The sequence below is a fragment of the Lontra canadensis genome, unplaced genomic scaffold, assembly GCF_010015895.1.
Source record: "Lontra canadensis isolate GAN:19392208 unplaced genomic scaffold, GSC_riverotter_1.0 scaffold41, whole genome shotgun sequence".
In the NCBI taxonomy this organism is placed as follows: domain Eukaryota; kingdom Metazoa; phylum Chordata; class Mammalia; order Carnivora; family Mustelidae; genus Lontra; species Lontra canadensis.
Genome location: NW_022631035.1, coordinates 5,388,982 through 5,409,178, shown reverse-complemented (window position 1 = coordinate 5,409,178; position 20,197 = coordinate 5,388,982). Strand labels below are relative to the sequence as shown.

General features: G+C 57.0%; 1 protein-coding gene and 1 non-coding gene across 2 annotated transcripts in view; both read left to right on the top strand.

Moving 5' to 3' along the window:
* ITGB4 (integrin subunit beta 4) overlaps positions 1-20,197 on the top strand; it is a 30,461-nt gene that overhangs the window by 5,666 nt on the left and 4,598 nt on the right. The window contains exons 7-32 of the mRNA XM_032870607.1: positions 663-834; positions 2,948-3,211; positions 3,542-3,631; positions 3,943-4,065; positions 4,453-4,617; positions 4,793-4,869; positions 5,668-5,870; positions 7,728-7,831; positions 7,951-8,049; positions 8,203-8,332; positions 8,929-9,051; positions 9,145-9,251; positions 10,169-10,202; positions 10,381-10,572; positions 10,860-10,963; positions 11,246-11,304; positions 11,435-11,458; positions 11,904-12,052; positions 12,150-12,329; positions 13,151-13,299; positions 15,934-16,138; positions 16,378-16,532; positions 16,918-17,098; positions 17,241-17,378; positions 19,341-19,523; positions 19,618-19,749. Coding sequence (XP_032726498.1) covers positions 663-834; positions 2,948-3,211; positions 3,542-3,631; positions 3,943-4,065; positions 4,453-4,617; positions 4,793-4,869; positions 5,668-5,870; positions 7,728-7,831; positions 7,951-8,049; positions 8,203-8,332; positions 8,929-9,051; positions 9,145-9,251; positions 10,169-10,202; positions 10,381-10,572; positions 10,860-10,963; positions 11,246-11,304; positions 11,435-11,458; positions 11,904-12,052; positions 12,150-12,329; positions 13,151-13,299; positions 15,934-16,138; positions 16,378-16,532; positions 16,918-17,098; positions 17,241-17,378; positions 19,341-19,523; positions 19,618-19,749 — 3,542 coding nt within the window. The remainder of the gene's footprint in view (positions 1-662; positions 835-2,947; positions 3,212-3,541; positions 3,632-3,942; positions 4,066-4,452; positions 4,618-4,792; positions 4,870-5,667; positions 5,871-7,727; positions 7,832-7,950; positions 8,050-8,202; positions 8,333-8,928; positions 9,052-9,144; positions 9,252-10,168; positions 10,203-10,380; positions 10,573-10,859; positions 10,964-11,245; positions 11,305-11,434; positions 11,459-11,903; positions 12,053-12,149; positions 12,330-13,150; positions 13,300-15,933; positions 16,139-16,377; positions 16,533-16,917; positions 17,099-17,240; positions 17,379-19,340; positions 19,524-19,617; positions 19,750-20,197) is intronic.
* Positions 163-270, top strand: LOC116875533. Its single transcript, XR_004384214.1, has one exon. It is a non-coding gene; the product is annotated as a U6 spliceosomal RNA (small nuclear RNA).

Genomic DNA, 20,197 nt, shown 5'->3' with positions numbered 1-20,197 from the left:
CGGCTCAGGTCATGATCCCGGGGTCCTGGGATCGAGCCCTGTGTCAGGGTCCCTGCTTAGCGGGGAGTCTGGGAGTCTGTTCCTCCCCCTCCCTATGACCCCACCTCTCGCTTGCTTGCTCTCAAATGAATAAAAATCTTTCTAAAAAGTAAAATAAAGAAAGTGCTCGCTTCAGCAGCACATATACTAAAATTGGAAGGATACAGAGAAGATTAGCATAGCCCCTGCGCAAGGATGACAACGCACATTCGTGAAGCGTTCCATATTTTTCATTTGCTTCCAGACTGTGGTTGACCATGGGTGTCTGAAAACACAGATAAGGGGGGACTTCTGTATATTAAATCATCACATTGTACATTTTAAACATATTACAGCTTTGTCAGTTCTACCTCAGTAAAGCTGAGAAGAAAGCCAAGTTGAATAAATGAAATGAAATGAAATAAAATAAAGTAAAATAAAATAATAAAATAGTCTAAAAAAAAGGATTGAGTGACCGAGTAGACAGGTGTCCCAGCCACAGGGCTCACCTCCTCTCAACCAGGGTGCTTACAAGTGTTCTGGTCGAAGCAGGCCAGTGGGACACTTTTAGAGAGGGTGGACACAGTGTGGGTACAGGGTCTTCTCCCCTGACTCTGTCCCCCTCTCCCTCCACCTCTGCCCAGGCTAAAGGAGCCCTGGCCCAATAGTGACCCCCCCTTCTCCTTCAAGAACGTCATCAGCCTGACAAACAACTTGGACGAGTTTCGGGATAAACTGCTAGGGGAGCGGATCTCAGGCAACCTGGATGCTCCTGAAGGAGGTTTTGATGCCATCCTGCAGGTGGCCGTGTGCACGGTGAGTGTCAGGGACAGCCCTGCCCACCCACACCAGGGCTGTGCTTCTCTGCAAGGGCATGAGCTGCCCACCGGCCGGCTCTGTTGCCAGGCAATGACCCCCATGCCCAAAGACAAGTTCAGACCCTCCAGGGAGCCCTCAGTTACAAGCCAGGTTGAGACGTGCTGGGATCCAAGGCCCCCCAGCCTGAGCAGTCAGTCTGCTTTTGTACCAACCAGCAAAGCAGACGTGAATTCTGGGGTTCTGTAATCTTCCGTGCCCTGAAGCCAACCTACCCCCAATCTCCCTGCTAATGCCAGTCTTCCAGGACCCACAGTCTCCAACTGCACTGGACAGCTGAAGAGGGTAGTTTTTTTTTGTTTTGTTTTTTGGGTTTTTTTTTAAGATTTTATTTATTTGACAGATCACAAGTAGGCAGAGAGGCAGGCAGAGAGAGAGAGGAGGAAGCAGGCTCCCTGCTGAGCAGAGAGCCCGATGTGGGGCTCGATCCCAAGACCCTGGGATCATGACCTGAGCAGAAGGCAGAGGCTTTAACCCACTGAGCCACCCAGGCGCCCTTGAAGAGGGTAGTTTTTATGTGCATGGTGATTTTTTCATTTTGAAAATAATATACCCATCGTATAAACAATTTGGAAAACAGAGAGCAGAAATTACCCATAATTTCATCACAACCAGCCAGCCAGTCACTTGATACCCCACCAGCATATTTTGCACACTTTTCCTTACTTTATATAGCTGAAATCAGTATACTTATAATTCTGAAACTTGCTTTTTTTTTTTTTTTAAAGATTTTATTTATTTATTTGACAGAGAGAGATCACAAAGCAGGCAGAGAGGCAGGCAGAGAGAGAGGAGGAAGCAGGCTCCCTGCTGAGCAGAGAGCCCGACGCGGGGCTCGATCCCAGGACCCTGAGATCATGACCCGAGCCGAAGGCAGCGGCTTAACCCACTGAGCCACCTAGGCGCCCCTGAAACTTGCTTTTTTAATTAACACTATCACAAGCATTTTCACTTGTAATATATAGTTTTCCAGATTATCCGTATATTTTTCTAACTGCCATGCACAGCTGTATCTATTTTAACTGATATTTTCTTTCTTTTTTTTTTTTTAATATTTTATTTATTTATTTGGGAGAAAGAGAGAGAGCACAACCAGGGAGAGCTACACAGGGAGAGGTAGAAGCAGGCTCCCCGCTGAGCAGGGAGCTTGACGTGGGGCTCCATCCCAGGACCCTGGGACCATGACCCAAGCCAAAGACAGATGCTCAAAAGACTAAGCCACCCGGGCGCCCCAACCAGACTTTTTGTTCACCAGTTGCATGTATGCATTTTCCCATGCAGTTGAAATATTCCCACAGGGGCGCCTGGGGGGCTCAGTCATTAAGCAGCTACCTTTGGCTCAGGTCATGGTCTCAGGGTCCTGGGATCAAGCCCCGCATGGGGCTCCTTGCTCGGCGGGAAGCCTGCTTCTCCCTCTCCCACTTCCCCTGCTTGTGTTCCCTCTCACTGTTTCTTTCTCTCTGCCAAATATATAAATTAAAAAATATTTTAAAAAGAATCAATGAAACAAGATGGGATCGGGAGGGAGACAAACCATAAGAGACTCTTAATCTTCCGAAACAAACTGAGGGTTGCTGGGGGGAGGTGGGGGAGGGATAGGGTGGTTGGGTTATGGATGTTGGGGAGGGTATGTGCTATGGTGAGTGCTGTGAAATGTGTAAGTAAGCCTGATGGTTCACAGACCTGTACCCCGGGGCAAATAATACATTATATGTTAATAAAAATAATTTTAAAAAAATCAAATTTAAAAAAAGAAAGAAGGAAATATTCCCACAGAGTAACTATGAAGCCTTGGGAGGCCAGTCAGATGACGCTGGCTCGGGTCTTGCATGGTGACCACTGTGTGCACAGACCCCATCCGCATCCGTCCCTGATCCTGGTCGCGGCTTTCTGCCACCCACGGGCTGTTGGCCACATGGTCCCTGATGGGAGCACGCTGCGGCTCAGCTGAGCTCGTGCTGGGTCCTGTTCTCTCTGTCACACTCTGCACTGTGACGGACGTCCTCAGCAGGCGGCCTGCTCGATGGGCCTCCCCACTCATTGTCGTTCCCAGAGGGACATTGGCTGGCGCCCTGACAGCACACACGTGCTGGTGTTCTCCACCGAGTCTGCTTTCCACTACGAGGCGGATGGCGCCAACGTGCTGGCGGGCATCCTGAGCCGCAACGACGAGGCGTGCCACCTGGACTCCTCAGGCACCTACACCCAGTACAAGACGCAGGACTACCCGTCCGTGCCCACCCTGGTGCGCCTGCTGGGCAAACACAACATCATCCCCATCTTCGCTGTCACCAACTACTCCTACAGCTATTATGAGGTGCGGGGCTGGGGCCTCCCCCGGCCGGAGCGGGGCAGGAGGGGGCTGCACGGGACTTCTCAGATGTCCTCCCTCCCTCCCTCCTTCCCCTCCCTCCAGCTCTTCCTTCTTTCCTTCCCAAAGCTTTTGGCTGCCCCAAGGGTGGACCCCGATGGGAAGGGGAGTTCAGGTGCCCATCCCCCCACCCCACTCCTAAGAGAGTAGGGGTGAGGAGGGCAGGCTCCAGAGCACACCAGGCCTTCAGGGAGGATAACCGCAAAGCTCCTGTCCGCATTCAGTGAGGTGAGACTTGTGGAGGGCTTAGCCCCGGGCTGGCACTCTTCTCCACAGAAGCTACACACGTACTTCCCCGTCTCCTCGCTGGGAGTGCTCCAGGAGGACTCCTCCAACATCGTGGACTTGCTGCACGAAGCCTTCCAGGTGAGGCCCGAGCGCGGCCCCGGTTTGAGACCTTCAGGGGCAGGGCTGGAGAGGAGGCAGAGTGGGCAAAGGATGGCTCAGGTGGAGGTTGAGAAGTAGGCCAGGCATGTGAGGAAGGGCTCTGCTGTTCCCTGGGGACCCTGAGATGCCCCCCCTTAGCCTGGCCCCAAGTTCCTGCGGGCTCTGCCACCCTGACGCCCCCACTCCCCCTCAGTTCTCCATGCGGAGTCAGGGGAGCTCAGCCAGACCAGGCCAGAGTGGGTGAGCCCAGGCTCCCCCTCCCAGACCGCTCATTGCTTGTCCTCCCCCAGCTCATTCGTTCCAACCTGGACATCCGGGCCCTGGAAAGCCCCCGAGGCCTGCGGACAGAGGTCACCTCTACTATGTTTCAGAAGACAGATACTGGGTCCTTTCGCATCACGCGGGGGATACCGGTAGGCCTCTGTGGGGTTTTGGGTAGGGGAGGATGGGCACAAGGCCCTGAAAAGGGGGTGGGTGTGTCTGCCCGAGCAGGGGTCAAGAGCATTGCCTTTATAGGCTCCTGGCTGACCCTTGATCTCGGGGTCATGGGCATAGAGATTACTTAATAAAAAAAAAAAGATTGGTTTAAATAATAATAATAATAAAGAGTGGTGCCTTCTGAGTCAGACAGGCCTGGGTTCGAAGCCCGCTGGGTTAACCACTTGGATGACCTGGGCGCCTTTCTAGCTTGCCCTCGTCTGCGGAATGAGGATTAATCACAGAGCTCAGAGGGCTGCCTGGAGGAGGGAGTGGGCCACAGGTGCCTCTCATCAACGTCCATGTGGCTGGGGTCTTTGCAGGGCACTTACCAGGTGCAGCTTCGGGCTATGGAGGCGGTGGATGGGACCCACGTGTGCCAGCTGGGAGAGGAGGACAGGAAGGGCACCATCCATCTGAAGCCCTCCTTCTCGGATGGCCTCTGGATGGATGTTGGCATCATCTGTGACGTGTGCCCGTGCGAGCTGGTGCGATGCGGCCCCGCCAGGCGGGAGGGAAGGGCTGGCCCCCTGCCTGGGGAGGCCCCGGGGGGGTGAAGCAGAGCCTCCAGGGGGCCGCGTCTGCCTTGCGCAGTGCCCTGAGGGGCGGAGGCAGCGGAAGGGTCCAGGGGCCCTGTGACACCCCGCCATGATCTCCTTCCAGCAAAAAGAGGAGCTTTCAGCTCGCTGCAACTACCACGGAGACTTCATGTGCGGACACTGTGTGTGCAGCGAGGGCTGGTGAGTGCGCGGGAGGCCCCGGCCGCTGCAAGGCTCTGATGTCGGCCGCACTGTGGACGCCCGGCTGAGGGCAGGATGGCGGGTCACAGAAAAGCTTGGAAAGGGTCTGGCCCCATAGTGAGGTGGCTCCAGCTCAACGCGCTTCGAAACGCGTAGACATAAAGGACGTTTCCGGGAAGAGGTTCGAGGATCAGGACAGTGGTGGCCAGCAGGGTGTGGGGACTGCCTGATGGGGACAGACATGAGAGGGACCCTTGCTTTTCACTCCATCCCGCTGCGATAGCCTTCTGAACCATGCGTACGTGAGATCTGATCAGAAACGAGCTCATCGGGGCATCTGGGTGGCTCAGTGGGTTAAAGACTCTGCCTTTGGCTATGGTCATGATCTCAGGGTCCTGGGATGGAGCCACACGTATCAGGCTCTCTGCTGAGCAGAGAGCCTGCTCCCCCATCTCTCTCTGCCTGCCTCTCTGCCTACTTGTGATCTGTCTGTCAAATAAATAAAATATTAAAAAAAAAAAAAAAAGAAGAAGAAAGAAACAAGCTCACCGTAAGGATAGTGAGGGCTTTTAAAGCTACAAGACACTGAACAAGCCCATGGTGACTTGAGGAAGGGACGCTGGGAGGGTCTTGGGAGGGACCGGCGTTTGGGTCTCAGCTCAGGCAGGCACTGCTGTCTGTGTGACGTGGACCCTAGGAGGCCCTCTCAAAGCCTGAGCTTCCTCATCTGTATAATGGGTCAGCAAAAGCCCCAGCCTTCCTCTCAGGCTGTGGGGAAGTAACTGGCTCCTTCCGCAGGAGCGGCAAGACCTGCAGCTGCTCCACGGGCTCGCTGAGCGACATAAAGCCTTGCCTGCGGGAGGGCGAGGACAAGCCGTGCTCCGGCCGTGGCGAGTGCCAGTGTGGCCACTGCATCTGCTATGGAGAAGGCCGCTACGAGGGTCCGTTCTGCGAGTATGACAACTTCCAGTGTCCCCGTGCCTCCGGGGTCCTGTGTAACGGTGAGCTCAGCAGCCCCCGTGGCCAGTGTTGGGGGGCTCGGGACACCGAGGGCGACCTGGGTATCCTGACCCCGGGGGAGAGCCAGGCCAGGAATCAGAATCCCCAAGTTTGGACCTAGCCCCTCTCAGGGCTCCTCAGGTACCTCCCCTAAGTCCATCCCAACCTGGACCTCCCTCCCCTCTACAAACTTGATGCCCAAGGCCCCTGTTCATGTTTCAGACTGCTCCCCCTGAGGTCCTGCCGTCTCTGCCCACCCTCAATGTCCAATGAGGGCGGGTCCCAGTGCCGCAACAGTCTTCCCTCTCCCAGGAGATGGCACATTTGCAGCAGGCAGGACCTGGGGGCCTGCACTCACCATAGTCCCACGGGCTTTGTGCCTTACAGCCCAGGGCTTCCCAGCAGGGCAGGGGTCACAGAAGCCATACAGAGGTCCCAGGAAGGATTGGGTGTTTGAATGGAGGAGAATCAACAAAAATCCAGCCTTCACATGCTTACTTAGCCCCAACCATCTTCTTGCCCCTGGAGGTCAAGCCCTTGCTTTCCTACCTTTCCTCCCTTCTTGCCTTTGTCTGTCATGTTTCCCCTTCAGTCCTCCACTTGGGAGTGGACTCAAAGAAAGGAAAGGAGAACCGGGTGTATCCGGAGGAAGGCAGACATTTGGCACAGACAGAGCTGTGGGAGATGAGGGGAGGTAGAGGCTGCTGGAGAAGGAGGCAGGACCAGAATGCGGGGATGTGGGTTCCAGTTCTAGCCTAGTCCCAGGTTTTCTTAAAGGGCCAGAAAGGAAATATTTTTGGCTTTATGAGCTATATGGTCTCCGTCACCACTACTCAGCTCTGCCACTGTAGCAGAAAGCAGTGACAGACGATACATTAACGAGTGAATGTGGCTCCATTCCAATAAAACTTCAGCAAAATTAGGTAGTGAGTTGGATTTGGCCTGCAGGCTGTGGTTAATCAACGCTTATTCTGGTTTAAGGATAGTAGACTTCATCCTTCGGCAAAAGGGAGTCATTGGAGAGTTTGACTTCATTTTCAAGCTATTTGTATGTTAATCTTGTATCCAGCTGCTTTGGTAAAATCACTTATGAATGGGGCACCTCAGTGGCTCAGTCAGTTAAGCATCTGCCTTCGGCTCAGGTCATAATCTCGGGTCCTGGGATGGAGCCCTGTGTCAGGCTCCCTGCTCAGCAGGGAGTCTGCTTGTCCTTCTCCCTCTGCCCCTCCTCTCTGCCCATGCTCTCTCTGTCTCTCTCTCAAATGAAATCTTAAGAAAAAAAAAAGGGCATTATAACTTAGAAAAATTTTTTAAAACACTTATAAAATTTAGTAACTTATCTGCAGGTTCTTTTTGCTATTTTGCAACATGTCCCTAATATATATTTTTTAAGATTTTATTTTTAAGTAATCTCTACACCCAATGTAGGGCTTGAACTTCCAACCCTGAGATCAAGAGTCCCATGCTTCACTGACTGCGCCAGCCAGGCACCCCTTGTTCCTAACATTTAAAATAACGGCAGTTTTATTTCTTCCTTTCCAATACTTACATGTTCTATTTCTTTTTCTTACCTTATTGCATCGGCCAGAACTCATTAGGAGTTCTTAAACCAGAGAGACACACAATTGGATTTGTGTTTTGGGATAATGACTCTGGCTAGAGCGGAAAGTAGAAGACAGGCTGGAACCAGAGAGATGGAGGGAAGGAGATTCCAAGAAAGTGGGGAAGAGAGGGATCAGCCCCCAACTGGAGAAATCCCAGCTCAGGCTGAGCAGCCACAGGCCCTCCCGGGCGGATGGGCAGCCTGGACTGCAGGAATGATGTGGCTCTCCTCTCCTCTCCCTCCCCACTCTCTTCAGACCGGGGACGCTGCTCCATGGGCCAGTGCGCGTGTGAGCCCGGCTGGACAGGCTTGAGCTGTGACTGCCCTCTCAGCAATGCCACCTGCATTGACAGCAGTGGGGTAGGCGGGGGCACAAGGAGGGAGGGCAGGGTGGCAGAAGGGACCATAGTCAGAAACACCTGCCCTCTCGGGCAGGGATGGGGGCACTGGTGCCTCACTGGTGCCTCCTCTTGTTCTAGGGCATCTGTAACGGGCGTGGCTACTGCGAGTGTGGCCGCTGCCACTGCAACCAGCAGTCGCTCTACACGGACACCATCTGTGAGATCAACTACTCAGCGGTGAGGCCCAAATCACTGGGGTGTGGGCATGGGAAACTTAGGCACCGGGCAGGGCCGACAGGAGGCACTGAGCCTGATGACAGAGGAGCCGGCCAGGGGTGTGAGTTAGGCTAAGGGAGCCACAGTCCCCATCTCCCCTCCTCTCCCACCCAGATACGCCTGGGCCTCTGCGAGGACCTGCGCTCCTGTGTGCAGTGCCAAGCCTGGGGCACTGGTGAGAAGAAGGGCCGTATGTGCGAGGAGTGCGGCTTCAAGGTCAAGATGGTGGATGAGCTCAAGACAGGTGTGAGGCAGAGTTGAGGACGGGGCTGCTAATAGCCTAGGCGGAGGGCATCCGGTGGGTAGGGGGTGTCACTCAGCTGGGCAGGGCGGTGGCGCTGGGCAGAGGGCTCACAATCCAGGTTGAGGTCGTGCAGACCAGAGCGAGGGACGGGATTGAAGACTGGGGAGAGGTCACAGAACGCAGACAGGACCCACAGACCCTGGCAGGAGGCCCAGCTGAATAGGGGCCTAAGAGTCCAGGGAGGGGGAACCTGGCTTAGGCGGGGGGCAGATAGCCAGGCCGGGATCTGAACACAGTAGAGGCACATAACTGGCCCGGGGGGGGGCGCGTATTCTCCTCTCCTCTGGGTCAGATAAATGTTCTAGAAGCCAGGTTCCTGAGTGACACCAGGATGGGGAGGAGGGGCACAGACTGGCAGCCTTTAGATGCCCCTGGGCGGGCACAGGGCGGCGCCCCAGCTCGGCCTGGCTCTGTGCCCCGGACCTTGCGTTCTCCCCCCGGGAAGGGGCCTCCCCGCCACAGTGGGCACGGTGGGCCCCAGGGTAGGGAGCGCCCCCCCAGGCCTGGGGTGCCCTGCTGACCGTCCGTGGGCGCAGCAGAGGAGGTGGTGGAGCACTGCTCCTTCCGCGATGAAGAGGACGACTGCACGTACAGCTACGCGGTGGAGGGTGGCGGCGCCCCCGGGCCCAACAGCTCCGTCGTGGTGCACAAGAAGAAGGGTGAGCTGGCGGACAGGGCCGGTGGGCGGCCTGGCGGGCTCCAGCGGGGAGTGGGCAGTGCCCCCTCCTTCTCTCCCCCCCCTGCCTCCACAGACTGCCCACCCAGGTCCTTCTGGTGGCTCATCCCTCTGCTCCTCTTCCTCCTGTTGCTCCTGGCACTGCTGCTGCTGCTGTGCTGGAAGTACTGCGCCTGCTGCAAGGTGGGGGCTCCTTGGGCCCGCCCCCCCGCAAGGGGCCCTGCTCACCCCAGGGGCCCCATCCCCTACCGGGTCCCCACTTACCCCAGCCAGGGTCCCCACCCCCGCCAGGTTCCCACCTCCCACCAGTGTCTTCCCTTACCCCAGGGGCCCCACTCAGCTGAGGGCCCCACCCCAGCACGGTCCTCATAGGTGACAGAGGCCAGGTGACCTCACGTCTTCTGCCCAGCTCTAGTGGCCTCCCCACCCCAGCCCTTTGCCTCTGCCCACCATCCGCGGCCAGGACCTGAGACGACTTGTTCTCAGGTCAGGCACATGCGAAGGGCCCTGGGAGCCGACAGGGAAGAGTGGGCCTTGCCCACCAGGAGCGGATAGTCTGCCTCGCCGGGCAGAAGAGCTAAAAAGGCAGGCAAGCATGGAGGATGGCCCAGCACGGAGTACTGAATTGTAGGAATCAAGAAGACACCATGTAGTAGCCCCAGGATTGTGGGATGTTACTGTATATTACAGAGGAAAAGACATCTACGATCAAGTACATTTGAGAAAGAGGCTTCTTCTCTGCAGGATATCTCAGAGCCTTTGATCTAGCTGTATGCATAGCGAAACCCTAAGAGTGGCATGGGGAATGACATCAGTGCTTCTCAAATGGATTTGATCATAGATTCTTTACTTAAGAGACATTCTGGCAGGACCAGGGTCCCATGGCACAAACTTTGGGAATCCTCTGCCCCCATCACCCTCTGTACTCACCCAGTATGCTCCACACCTAGATCCCTTCAACTTCCGTGATATCCTGGTGTCTGGGGAAGGCACTGTTGCCCCACTGGACCATTGGCATGGAGAGGGGGGTAGCTGGAGGGGTTTCCGTGGGCTGAGGCAGCCATCCCAGCCCTTATCCACCCCCCCACCCTGTCTTCTAGGCTTGCCTGGCACTTCTCCCTTGCTGCAACCGAGGTATTGGCCCAGCACCTGTGGGGGTGGCAAGGGCTCCGACCGCCCCTTCTCCTGGATAGGGTGGAGGGGAAGTAGGGGCTGAGTCTGGAACAGAGGCAGGGGGTCTGGGGTCCCACCCAGAGTGGGTGTGGCGAGGCGGGTCTAGGGTGAGGCCCCATGTGGAGGACCCCGTCCGCAGGTCACATGGTGGGCTTCAAGGAGGACCACTACATGCTGCGGGAGAACCTGATGGCCTCGGACCACCTGGACACACCCATGCTTCGCAGTGGGAACCTCAAGGGAAGGGACATGGTCCGATGGAAAATCACCAACAACGTGCAGCGGCCCGGCTTTGCCAGCCACGCCTCCAGCACCAACCCCACAGAGCTGGGTGAGGATGGGAGCTTGGCACCGTGGCTCCCGGCAGTGTCCCTGGGGCTTGGGGCCCGGAGCCCATTCCCCACCGTCCCAGGGTTCCCAGTCACAGCATTCCTGTTCTCTCTGGGTGTTGGGTACACACAGGGGCTTGGCTTCGACCCTTCCTGATGGGGCTCTGGACCTCAGGATCTCAGCCCGCCGGTCCCCCCGCCCCCACCATCTTAGCATGGCTTCTGGAGGGTCTCCCAGGGTGCCTGCCACGCGGGGGGGCTGATGACCCCCATCCCTGCCTGTCCCTAGTGCCCTACGGGCTGTCCCTGCGCCTCGCCCGCCTTTGCACTGAGAACCTGCTGAAGCCTGACACGCGAGAGTGTAACCAGCTGCGCCAGGAGGTGGAGGAGAATGTAAGGGCCAGAAAAGCTGATCTCTGGGCAAGGGTGTGATCCCAGGAGAGGGAGAGCAGAGGGAAAGCTGCTGTGGAACCTGGATTTTTCCAAGTAGGAAAGAGGGACTTCCTTGGATATGTGCCCGGCCTGGGGTCATCCTATGAATGTTTCCAGAAGGGGACAAGGCAATGTGCAGGCCGCTGTGCATGTCCCCGGCCAACCATGTGCATTGGGCCTGGATGGCTCTGAGTAGGGAGGCTTACGCAGGGCCCCAGCCTCACACCTTTCCTTGCCTGGCAGCTGAATGAGGTGTACCGACAGATCACAGACTCACACAAGCTCCAGCAGACCAAGTTCCGGTGGGTCCTGGGGGCCCAGGTAGGGTGGGGGGAGCTGCCCAGACCGCTCACTCTAGGGGACACCCCCAAGCAGGGCATGGCTGCACCCCAGACACTGTGTGGCTCACAGCCCCCTCTTCGTCCCCCACAGGCAGCAGCCCAACGCCGGGAAAAAGTGAGTTGAAGGCACACAGGTGGGGCAGCCCCAGGTCAAGTGTCTTGCCCCTAATTACCTGGTTACTGAGAACTAGAGCCCGGATTTGAACCCTGTCCGACTCCAGCACCCATACCCATAGCATCTTTTCTGTCCTGCATCTGCTCCTGAGAGCCCGCCTGAAGGGGGGTGGCTGGGAGGGTTTGGGGAGGGGCCCCACTTCGTAGATGAGGACCCTGAGGCTCCAGGGGGCAGAGTGGCTCGACTGAGGCTCGGGGTGAGGTGGCTGGACCAGCCTGGGCCACCAGGACGGCCGGGTTCCAAAGACCCCGCACCTTTTGCTGCCAGGCATCTTGTCCCATACTGGGGAGAGGACAGGCAGGAGGGTGGGGGATAGGGGGCAAGTGCCAGCATCATGGCCGGCCTGACATCCCCACCTAACTGCCTGTCCCCACCCCCGCCCCAGGCAGGACCACACCATTGTGGACACGGTGCTGATGGCGCCCCGCTCCGCCAAGCAGGCCCTGCTGAAGCTGACAGAGAAGCACGTGGAACAGGGGTCCTTCCATGAGCTCAAGGTGGCCCCAGGCTACTACACCATCACAGCAGACCAGGGTAGGTGGGCAGGCTCCCCGCACCACTCCCTTGTGCCTCCTACCCTGCTGGGGTCCCCTGGCCACTATCTGACTGCCCCCCGCCAACACCCCCCCAGATGCCCGGGGCATGGTGGAGTTCCAGGAGGGCGTGGAGCTCGTAGACGTGCGGGTACCCCTCTTCATCCGGCCCGAGGACGACGACGAGAAGCAGCTGCTGGTGGAGGCCATCGACGTACCCATGGGCACCGCCACCCTCGGCCGCCGCCTGGTGAACATCACCATCATCAAGGAGCAAGGTAGGTCAGGGCAGAGGAGGCAGGGGGCTTAGAACGGGGGCTCTGGGAACGCTTGTTCCTCCTGGTGTCTGAGCAGAAATGGGGCCTGGCCATGTCGCCGAGGCAAGTCACTTAATCTCTGTGAGCCTTGGTTTCTCCATCTGTAAAATGGGCATCAGGCTCCTGAGAGGCGTATGTGTCTGTTCATCGCTGCACAGTGTCTGGTCGTGACACTCATGAGGGAGCTTCTGTTCTAACCGTCGTAGGACACTGGGTCCTCCTGAAGCTGCCCTCGTCCATCCCCCTGTTCTTCCATCCCTTCTGGCCTCCGAACCTCGGAGGTTGAATGAATGTCCCCAGCCAGGACAGCGGACAGGAAGGGCTGTGGGAGTTGGTTTTACCCACGCCGGTCCAGAGGGGAAACACGGCACCGTACAGGCGACACCCTCGTTGCCTTCCCTACCTGCTCCTCAGGGAAGCCCGGGGTGTTGACGACCATCTTCCCTGCATCCGGAGGGCATGCTGGGCCCCTAAACCCTCCTGCCCACCTGCTCCAGCAAACACAGGACTCCGTCCTGCTCTGCCCCAGCCCTCGGTCTCGGGGCCTCCTCTCTGGCTGTGCCCCTGCCTGGCCTCCTTTCTCTGCCCTGAAACATCCAGGATGCCAGTGGGACTCTGTTCCAGCCCCCTTGCTCTTCTCCGGAAGAATTTTCCACTCCCTTGCTCTGCTCTCCCCAGAGGGCGGTGGGATGAGGAGGGATGGCCAGGGCCAGAGGGCAGGTGGGTGTTGAGAAGGGGCCGCAGCCGGTCGGGTCACCTGACTGCCGCCTGGGTCCTTGCAGCCAGTGGGGTAGTGTCTTTTGAGAAGGCCGAGTACGTGGTCAGTGGTGGGGAGCAAGTGGCCCGCATTCCTGTCATCCGGCGCATCCTGGACAATGGCAAGTCCCAGGTCTCCTACCGCACGCAGGACAACACTGCCCAGGGCAACCGGGTGAGTCTCCGCTGTGGGGTCAGTGGCATCTCCGGGGGGCCCAGCGAGAGCAGGACATGGCCAGTTGGCAGCAGCGCTGTCTCCCTCCCCGAAAGGGCCAGTGGTGCCTGAGGTGAGGCCCCATCACAGCCAGGGACCTGTCTAGATCATTCGTGTCTCCTTCCAACAAGTCGTCAAGGGTCTCAGGGCCACCAGACCCTTCAGACTGAAATGGACTTCTCTATCTGCCCCAATCCTGGGGCTTTAGGCTTCTTTTTTTTCCCCCTTAAGAGTTTATTTATTTGTGGGCGCCTGGGTGGCTCAGTTGGTTGAGCGGCTGCCTTCAGCTCAGGTCATGATCCTGGAGTCCCGGGATGGAGTCCCGCATCGGGCTCCCAGCTCCACGGGGAGTCTGCTTCTCCCTCTGACCTTCTCCTTGCTCATGCTCTCTCTCACTGTCTCTCTCTCTCTCTCAAATAAATAAATAAAATGTTTTTAAAAAAGGGGGGGGTTATTTGTTTATTTATTTATTTATTTGAGAGAGAGAACGAGCAGTGGGGAGGGGCAGAGGGAGAGGGACAAGCAGACTCCATGCCAAGGACAGAGCCCAATGCGGGGCTCTATCCCAGGACCCTGAGGTCATGACCCAAGCCGAAATCAGGAGTTTGATGCTTAACCAACTGAGCCACCACCCCCAGGGCTTTGGGCTTCTTGAGGTGAGATCAGAGGCCACATGGCCCCTGGGCAGACTCCCCAAGGAACTGTCTCGGTTTGCCTGGCAGGCCCTCCCAGGGCCAAGAGCAAGAGGCAACCCTTGAAGGCAGGGAGTGCCTGGCACGCGGGCCCCCGTCCCCTCTGTCACGGGGCCTGAGTCTCCGGGAAGAACCAAACCCAGGTGTTGCATGTGCTGTCTTGGCTTCCAGGTTTGTGTTTCTGAATTTATTATCAATATGTACAAGCTAAAAATATTTATACCAGCAGTTGACTCAGTGGGTAATAGAATGTGGTCTCCGTGGGCCCACAGGCCTGTTAGGCAAATGCAGGGGAGCATGTGCACGGGCTCGGGCTCCGGCAGCCTGGCCACACCCTCTTCTGCCTTTTAGTCTACGGAACAGTTCCCATCACCACTCCCGTGCTCCCAGTGAAAGTTCCAAAGAAGAATTGTAGGTCCGTAAGTTTCACTGAATACACAGTATTATCTAAGAGATTCTGGCAATCCTGTTGTGCTTTTATAAAGATACTTGGTATTTATATGTTTTTAGAAACATTATTATTATTCCCCAACTTTTTATTTTGAAAAACTTCAACAAGCCTGCAGAGAAAAGGCTAATAAAATCAGCACCCACTTACCCTTTATAGAGAGCTGCCAACTAATACTGGTTTTCTCTCTCTCCCTGGGTCTCTACAGTTACAGATAAGAGATATACATCCACACATAATTCTGTGTCTAGGTACGGGCATCTTGTAGGGAAGGAGAGAGAGTTGTGTTCCATTTCATTTTGTTTGACGAACTATTCAAAGTAAGCGGTAGACATCATGTAGGCTCCTGCTGAGAACAAGGCTATGCTACACAACGTTGTCATTACCAACTTTAAGAAAGCCCACATTGTTGCATTACCTAATAATCGGTCCATATTCAGATCTCCCCTTGTTCACATGTCCCCACAAGGTCCTTGATAGATCTTTCCCTCCTCCCACCCCCGCCCCCAATCCAGGAAACAGTCAAGGATCTGGCATTGCATTTTTTTATGTGTCTGAAGTCTCCTTTAATTTGGTACAATTCTCCTGCTTTGTCTTTTGTGACTTTGACGTTTGGAAATGTTCTAGCAGGTAACTCCTGCTTTCCTTAAATTTCCTTGAATTTGCCCCTTGCTGGGCCTGGACTTGAAATGTTAGTTTGCAGCGCCACCTAGTGGTCTAAGCGCACCCCAGTTGCAGCTGATGGCCCCATTCTACACTCGCGTTCCAGAAACTCAGGAGAGTTCTGATGCTTTGAATGAAGAAAGCTGGAGGGGCGCCTGGGTGGCTCAATTAAGCATCTGCCTTTGGGTCAGGTCATGGTCTCAGGGTCTTGGGATTGAGTCCCATGGCAGGTTCTTCTCCCTCTCCCTCTGACCCTACCCCTGCTTGCGCTCTCTCTCTCAAATAAATAAAAGCTTAAAAAAAAAAAAAAAAAAAAAGGAAGAGAAAGAAGAAAGCTGGAGCTGATGGAGGCACCCTACCCAGAAGGCAGGGCCTGGGGCCTGGTGGGATCCCAGACTTCAGAGCCACATTTGGGGGCAGGGGTTCCTCCCTCCCTGGGTGGAGCCTGCCAGTGTGGGACTCTCTGTATGTTCACATCCCCAGCTCTGGGTCTTGGTTCAAAGCTCAGCTCTACCACAATTACCTATGCAAATTTGGGCAAGTTTCCCCACCTGTGTGTGCCTCGGTTCCCCATCTGTGAACGGGGGACAGTAGTAGCTCCAACTCACAGTGCTGTGGGGGTCAAATGAGCTAATATTTGTAAAGTGCTTGATGCATGGGGCGGGGGGGGGGGCAGAGCAGGGAGGTGCTGTAGCAACATAAGCCATTTCGCATCCACGTGGGGTGGTCTCTGTCGGGTATACAAGATCGGGGTGGAGGGCCTGTCTGACCCTGACCCCACCCCACTCCCAGGACTACATCCCCGCAGAGGGTGAGCTGCTCTTCCAACCTGGGGAGACCTGGAAGGAATTACAGGTGAAGCTCCTGGAGCTACAGGAGATGGACTCCCTCCTGCGGGGCCGCCAGACCCGCCGCTTCCACATTCAGCTCACCAACCCCAAGTTCGGGGCCCGCCTGGGCCAGCCCCACTCAGCCACCATTACCATTGGGGACCCAGGTGCGCCAAGCCAGGGATGTGGTTAAGCAGGTGCAGAGGGAGGGCTGGGGGTGGGGGGCCTCTCCACGGAGGCTGTCCGTCTTGGCAAGTAAAAATACAGGTCGGTGGGGGGCAGCTGTCCGCTGAGTGCTGGTGGGCAAGGGTGGGGGGGAGCCCACGGGCGGTGAGGGTGGATTCTTGCCTCCATCAAAGAGGGGGTGGCTGAGCTGGCTCCCCCGCTCAGGCTTGGCTCCCTACAGACGAACTAGACCGGAACTTCACAAGCCAGACACTGTCAGCATTCCCTCACCATGGTGACCTGGGCGCCCCACAGAACCCCAATGCCAAGGCTGCCGGGTCCCGGAAGATCCACTTCAACTGGCTGCCCCCTCCTGGCAAGCCAGCAGGGTACAGGGTAAGGTGGGAGGCAGAGGGGTGTGGAGGGGGAGGCCTGGTATCCGCTGGGGACGTGAGCCACCTGCGGCCAGAGGGCCCCTGAGGTGGTGGGGAGGGCATGCTTGGCCCACCGGGGACAGGGGGAACCGCCATCTGCCTGGGGAAGAGGAAAGACCCATCCCTGACGTTTTCAGACATTTGCCCTCCTTCCTGGAATGTGGCCCCTCCATCCACCCTGGAGACACCCCAGTTCTGCCCCAGCCCTGTTGTGTGAAACTGGCAAGTCACCAACCGCTCGGTGTCTCATCTACGCAAAGGGGACGATAAGAGCAGGAGGTCCGTGGAGGGACGAGCAGCTCTGGCCATTGCCACTCCCCACTGACCTGTTCCTCCCCTGGGGGCAGGTCAAATATTGGATCCAGGGTGACCCTGAGTCCGAAGCCCACCTGCTTGACAGCAAGGTTCCCTCGGCGGAGCTCACCAACCTGTACCCGTATTGCGACTATGAGATGAAGGTGTGCGCCTACGGGCCCCAGGGTGAGGGCCCCTACAGCTCCTTGGTGTCCTGCCGTACACACCAGGAAGGTGAGGCCACACCACCTGTGTCTGTCCCCGACTACCCTGATGCCCCACTCTGCCCCCCTCCCCCAGCACCTCCCAGAACCTGGCCCTCCCTCTGCTGCTGCTGACAGCTTTCTTCCTGTACTGCCCCCGTCCCCTGCCCCAGTACCCAGTGAGCCAGGGCGGCTGGCCTTCAATGTCGTCTCCTCCACCGTGACCCAGCTGAGCTGGGCTGAGCCCGCGGAGACCAACGGTGAAATCACAGCCTATGAGGTCTGCTACGGCTTGGTTAACGAGGACAACCGTAAGGACCTGGACCCCTCCAAACCCCCCACCCCCGGGGACAGCAGGAAGGGGAGGGGACAAAGAGCAGGAGGGAAGTTATGGCATCCCTGTGGTCCACCCCCACGGTTGCCTGAGGCATCATCAGTTTGCGGTCAGGTTTGGGCTGGTCATGTCCCAAGGCCAAGCGCAGAAGCACACAGGGCAGGTGGGGATGGGAGGCGTGAGACAGATGTGCAGTGAGGTCACACAATCAGGGGTGCCTTCCCATACAAGGAACCAGGGTGCCTCATTTTCACACTGTTCTCTTGGGGCCAAAGAAGAGTTGCCAGATAGCCAGTTAGCAAATAGAGCCAGTTAGCAAATAGAGGATACCCTGAGTTTCAGATAAACAATTTTTTTAGTCCAACTTATGTAACATTTTACTTGGCCACATCGTTATTTCCTCCCAGGTCTGGAAGGGAGGGGAGGGTGGGGAACTGCACCAATTGCCAAGATGAGACAGTGCGGGGAATCAGTTCCCCAACCACCTGGTGCAGGGACCTCCTCCTTGTGCCCTCGCTTCTCCTTGGCCCATCCCAGGGATGGGGAGCTCACCATCTCATACGACCTCTGGGCCTTAATGTGGGTCAGGCTCCGCACTCCGGCGCAGCCCAGTAGGGCGGAGAGCCGAGAGATTATTCCAGACGTCAGATTTGTTGCTTTTTAGCAGCCAAGCAGACCACACACAGCATCACCAGCTGCATCCCACCTTTGGTGCATCCTGGGTTTCTAACCCACCCATGACCACTATTACAGAGACACTGTTATGCCTCTAATCCCAGGAGTGATATGTATCCTGTCGAAAGCTCATTTCCGATGATTTTAGCCATGGCTTCAGCCTGCTGAGGTCTCCTCTGTGTCCTGGAATGCACCAGATGGCCCACCTGGCCGAAGGCATCAGGACTTTGGCGGGTGCCCCTCTCCCCTTCTCCCTCTAGCTGACAGGGATGTGAGGGGTGGGCCAAGAAACAGTGCCCACCTTGGCAGCTAGAGACCTCCCCCGGGCTGAGAGGCCTCCACCAACCATTTCTTTTTAAGCACAGTTGTTTGCTAGGGGCCAACACCAAGTTTATGAGGTATCATTTTCCAGAAGCCTCCTTTGGACCACTTTGGAGACGGGGACCTTTTCTGGCTTCCAGTCTTTTGTGCCTTTTCTGGTTTCCCAGAAGCCTTCCAGCAGGGCAGACCCCTTCATTTTTTTTTTTTCTTAAGATTTTGTGCATTTGACAGAGAAACAGCAAGGGAAGGAACACAAGCAGGGGGAGTGTGGGAGGGAGAAGCAGGCTTCCCGTTGAGCAGGGAGCCCAATGCGGGGCTTGATCCCAGGACCCCAGGATCAGGGCCTAAGCTGAAGGCAGATGCCTAACAACTGAGCCACCCAGGCAACCCATGGCAGACCCCTTCTTGTTGGGCCTGGGCCTAAACCCGGAACTTGCCCTGAGCTACGGGGGTCACGTTTTCCTTTCTCCCAGGGCCATGTGTCCACCCTTCTAGGTGCTTTTGGGTTAGGGTAAGGGGACCCCATGGCAGCTGTGGTGGGTGTTGGGCCATCTCTGCCCTCAGCACCTGGGGTTTGGCGATGGGCAATGAGGCACAGGCACCCTCACCGCCAGAATGTGTGTCCGGTGGAGGCACCCTGGACACAGGGCCATCACGGCGCCAATCAGTAGAGGTGACACTGAAGCCACCTTGAGTCTTGTCCTCACTCTGCCACTTAAGGATGAGCCCTTCAGAGAGTCGGTGACACTTCTTGAAACCAGTCTTGCCCAGGTTCTCAGGGCTTGGCGTGACCCAGGATTCCTGCAGCTGCTTGCTCCCGGCCTTGTTTCCTGTGCTCTCTCTGGGAAGTAAAGAGACCACACAGGGGGGCTACTGCATCAGAGCGGGCCTAGGCCAGGCAGGAAGCTAGAATGACCCATCTGAGGCACTCTCCCTGCCCCAGGACCCATCGGGCCCATGAAGAAGGTATTGGTGGACAGTCCCAAGAAGCGGATGCTGCTCATTGAGAACCTTCGGGAGTCCCAGCCATACCGCTACACGGTGAAGGCGCGCAATGGGGCAGGCTGGGGCCCGGAGCGGGAGGCCATCATCAACCTGGCCACCCAGCCCAAGCGACCCATGTCCAGTGAGTGGGGGCAGGGAGCAGAGGAGGGGGGCAGGCGGGACAGAGGCTGGGAGCCCAGGGTTGGGGCCCTTGTTCACCCCTCCCACTCCTGCAGTCCCCATCATCCCGGACATCCCCATTGTGGACGCCCAGTGCGGGGAAGACTACGAAAGCTTCCTCATGTACAGTGATGACGTTCTACGCTCCCCTACTGGCAGCCAGAGGCCTAGCGTCTCCGATGACACTGGTGAGTGGGTCTGGGATCCGTGACAGGAAGTCCTGGGGAGGAGGTGGGGCTGTCACTGGTGTCCAGGAAAGCAAAGGGGCCAGTGACCACCGGGCATAGAGAGCAAGACCAGAAGTCCCTCTCGGTTCCACACGGGTATCGGCAGAGCCTGCCATTTGGCGGGTGCCACGCTGGCGTGGGATACAGAGGGGACAAAGCCAGAGTGGCCCACAGGCAGTCGTGTGCACATCTGTATATAAGCACAGGCCAACAGACTTGCTTAGGAGCAGAGGCACACAGGGTCGGCCGGCCCACGCACACAGGCCCATGTGGGAACAGCCTCACACCTGGAAGGCTGTACCGTGGACTCAGGTCATTCAGGCCACCTCCCAGGGACAAGGCCATGTGGGAGGTGGCAGTCATGGCCCCCTGCCCTGCCCTCCCCCGACTCCCCGAAGTGTGGGCTAAA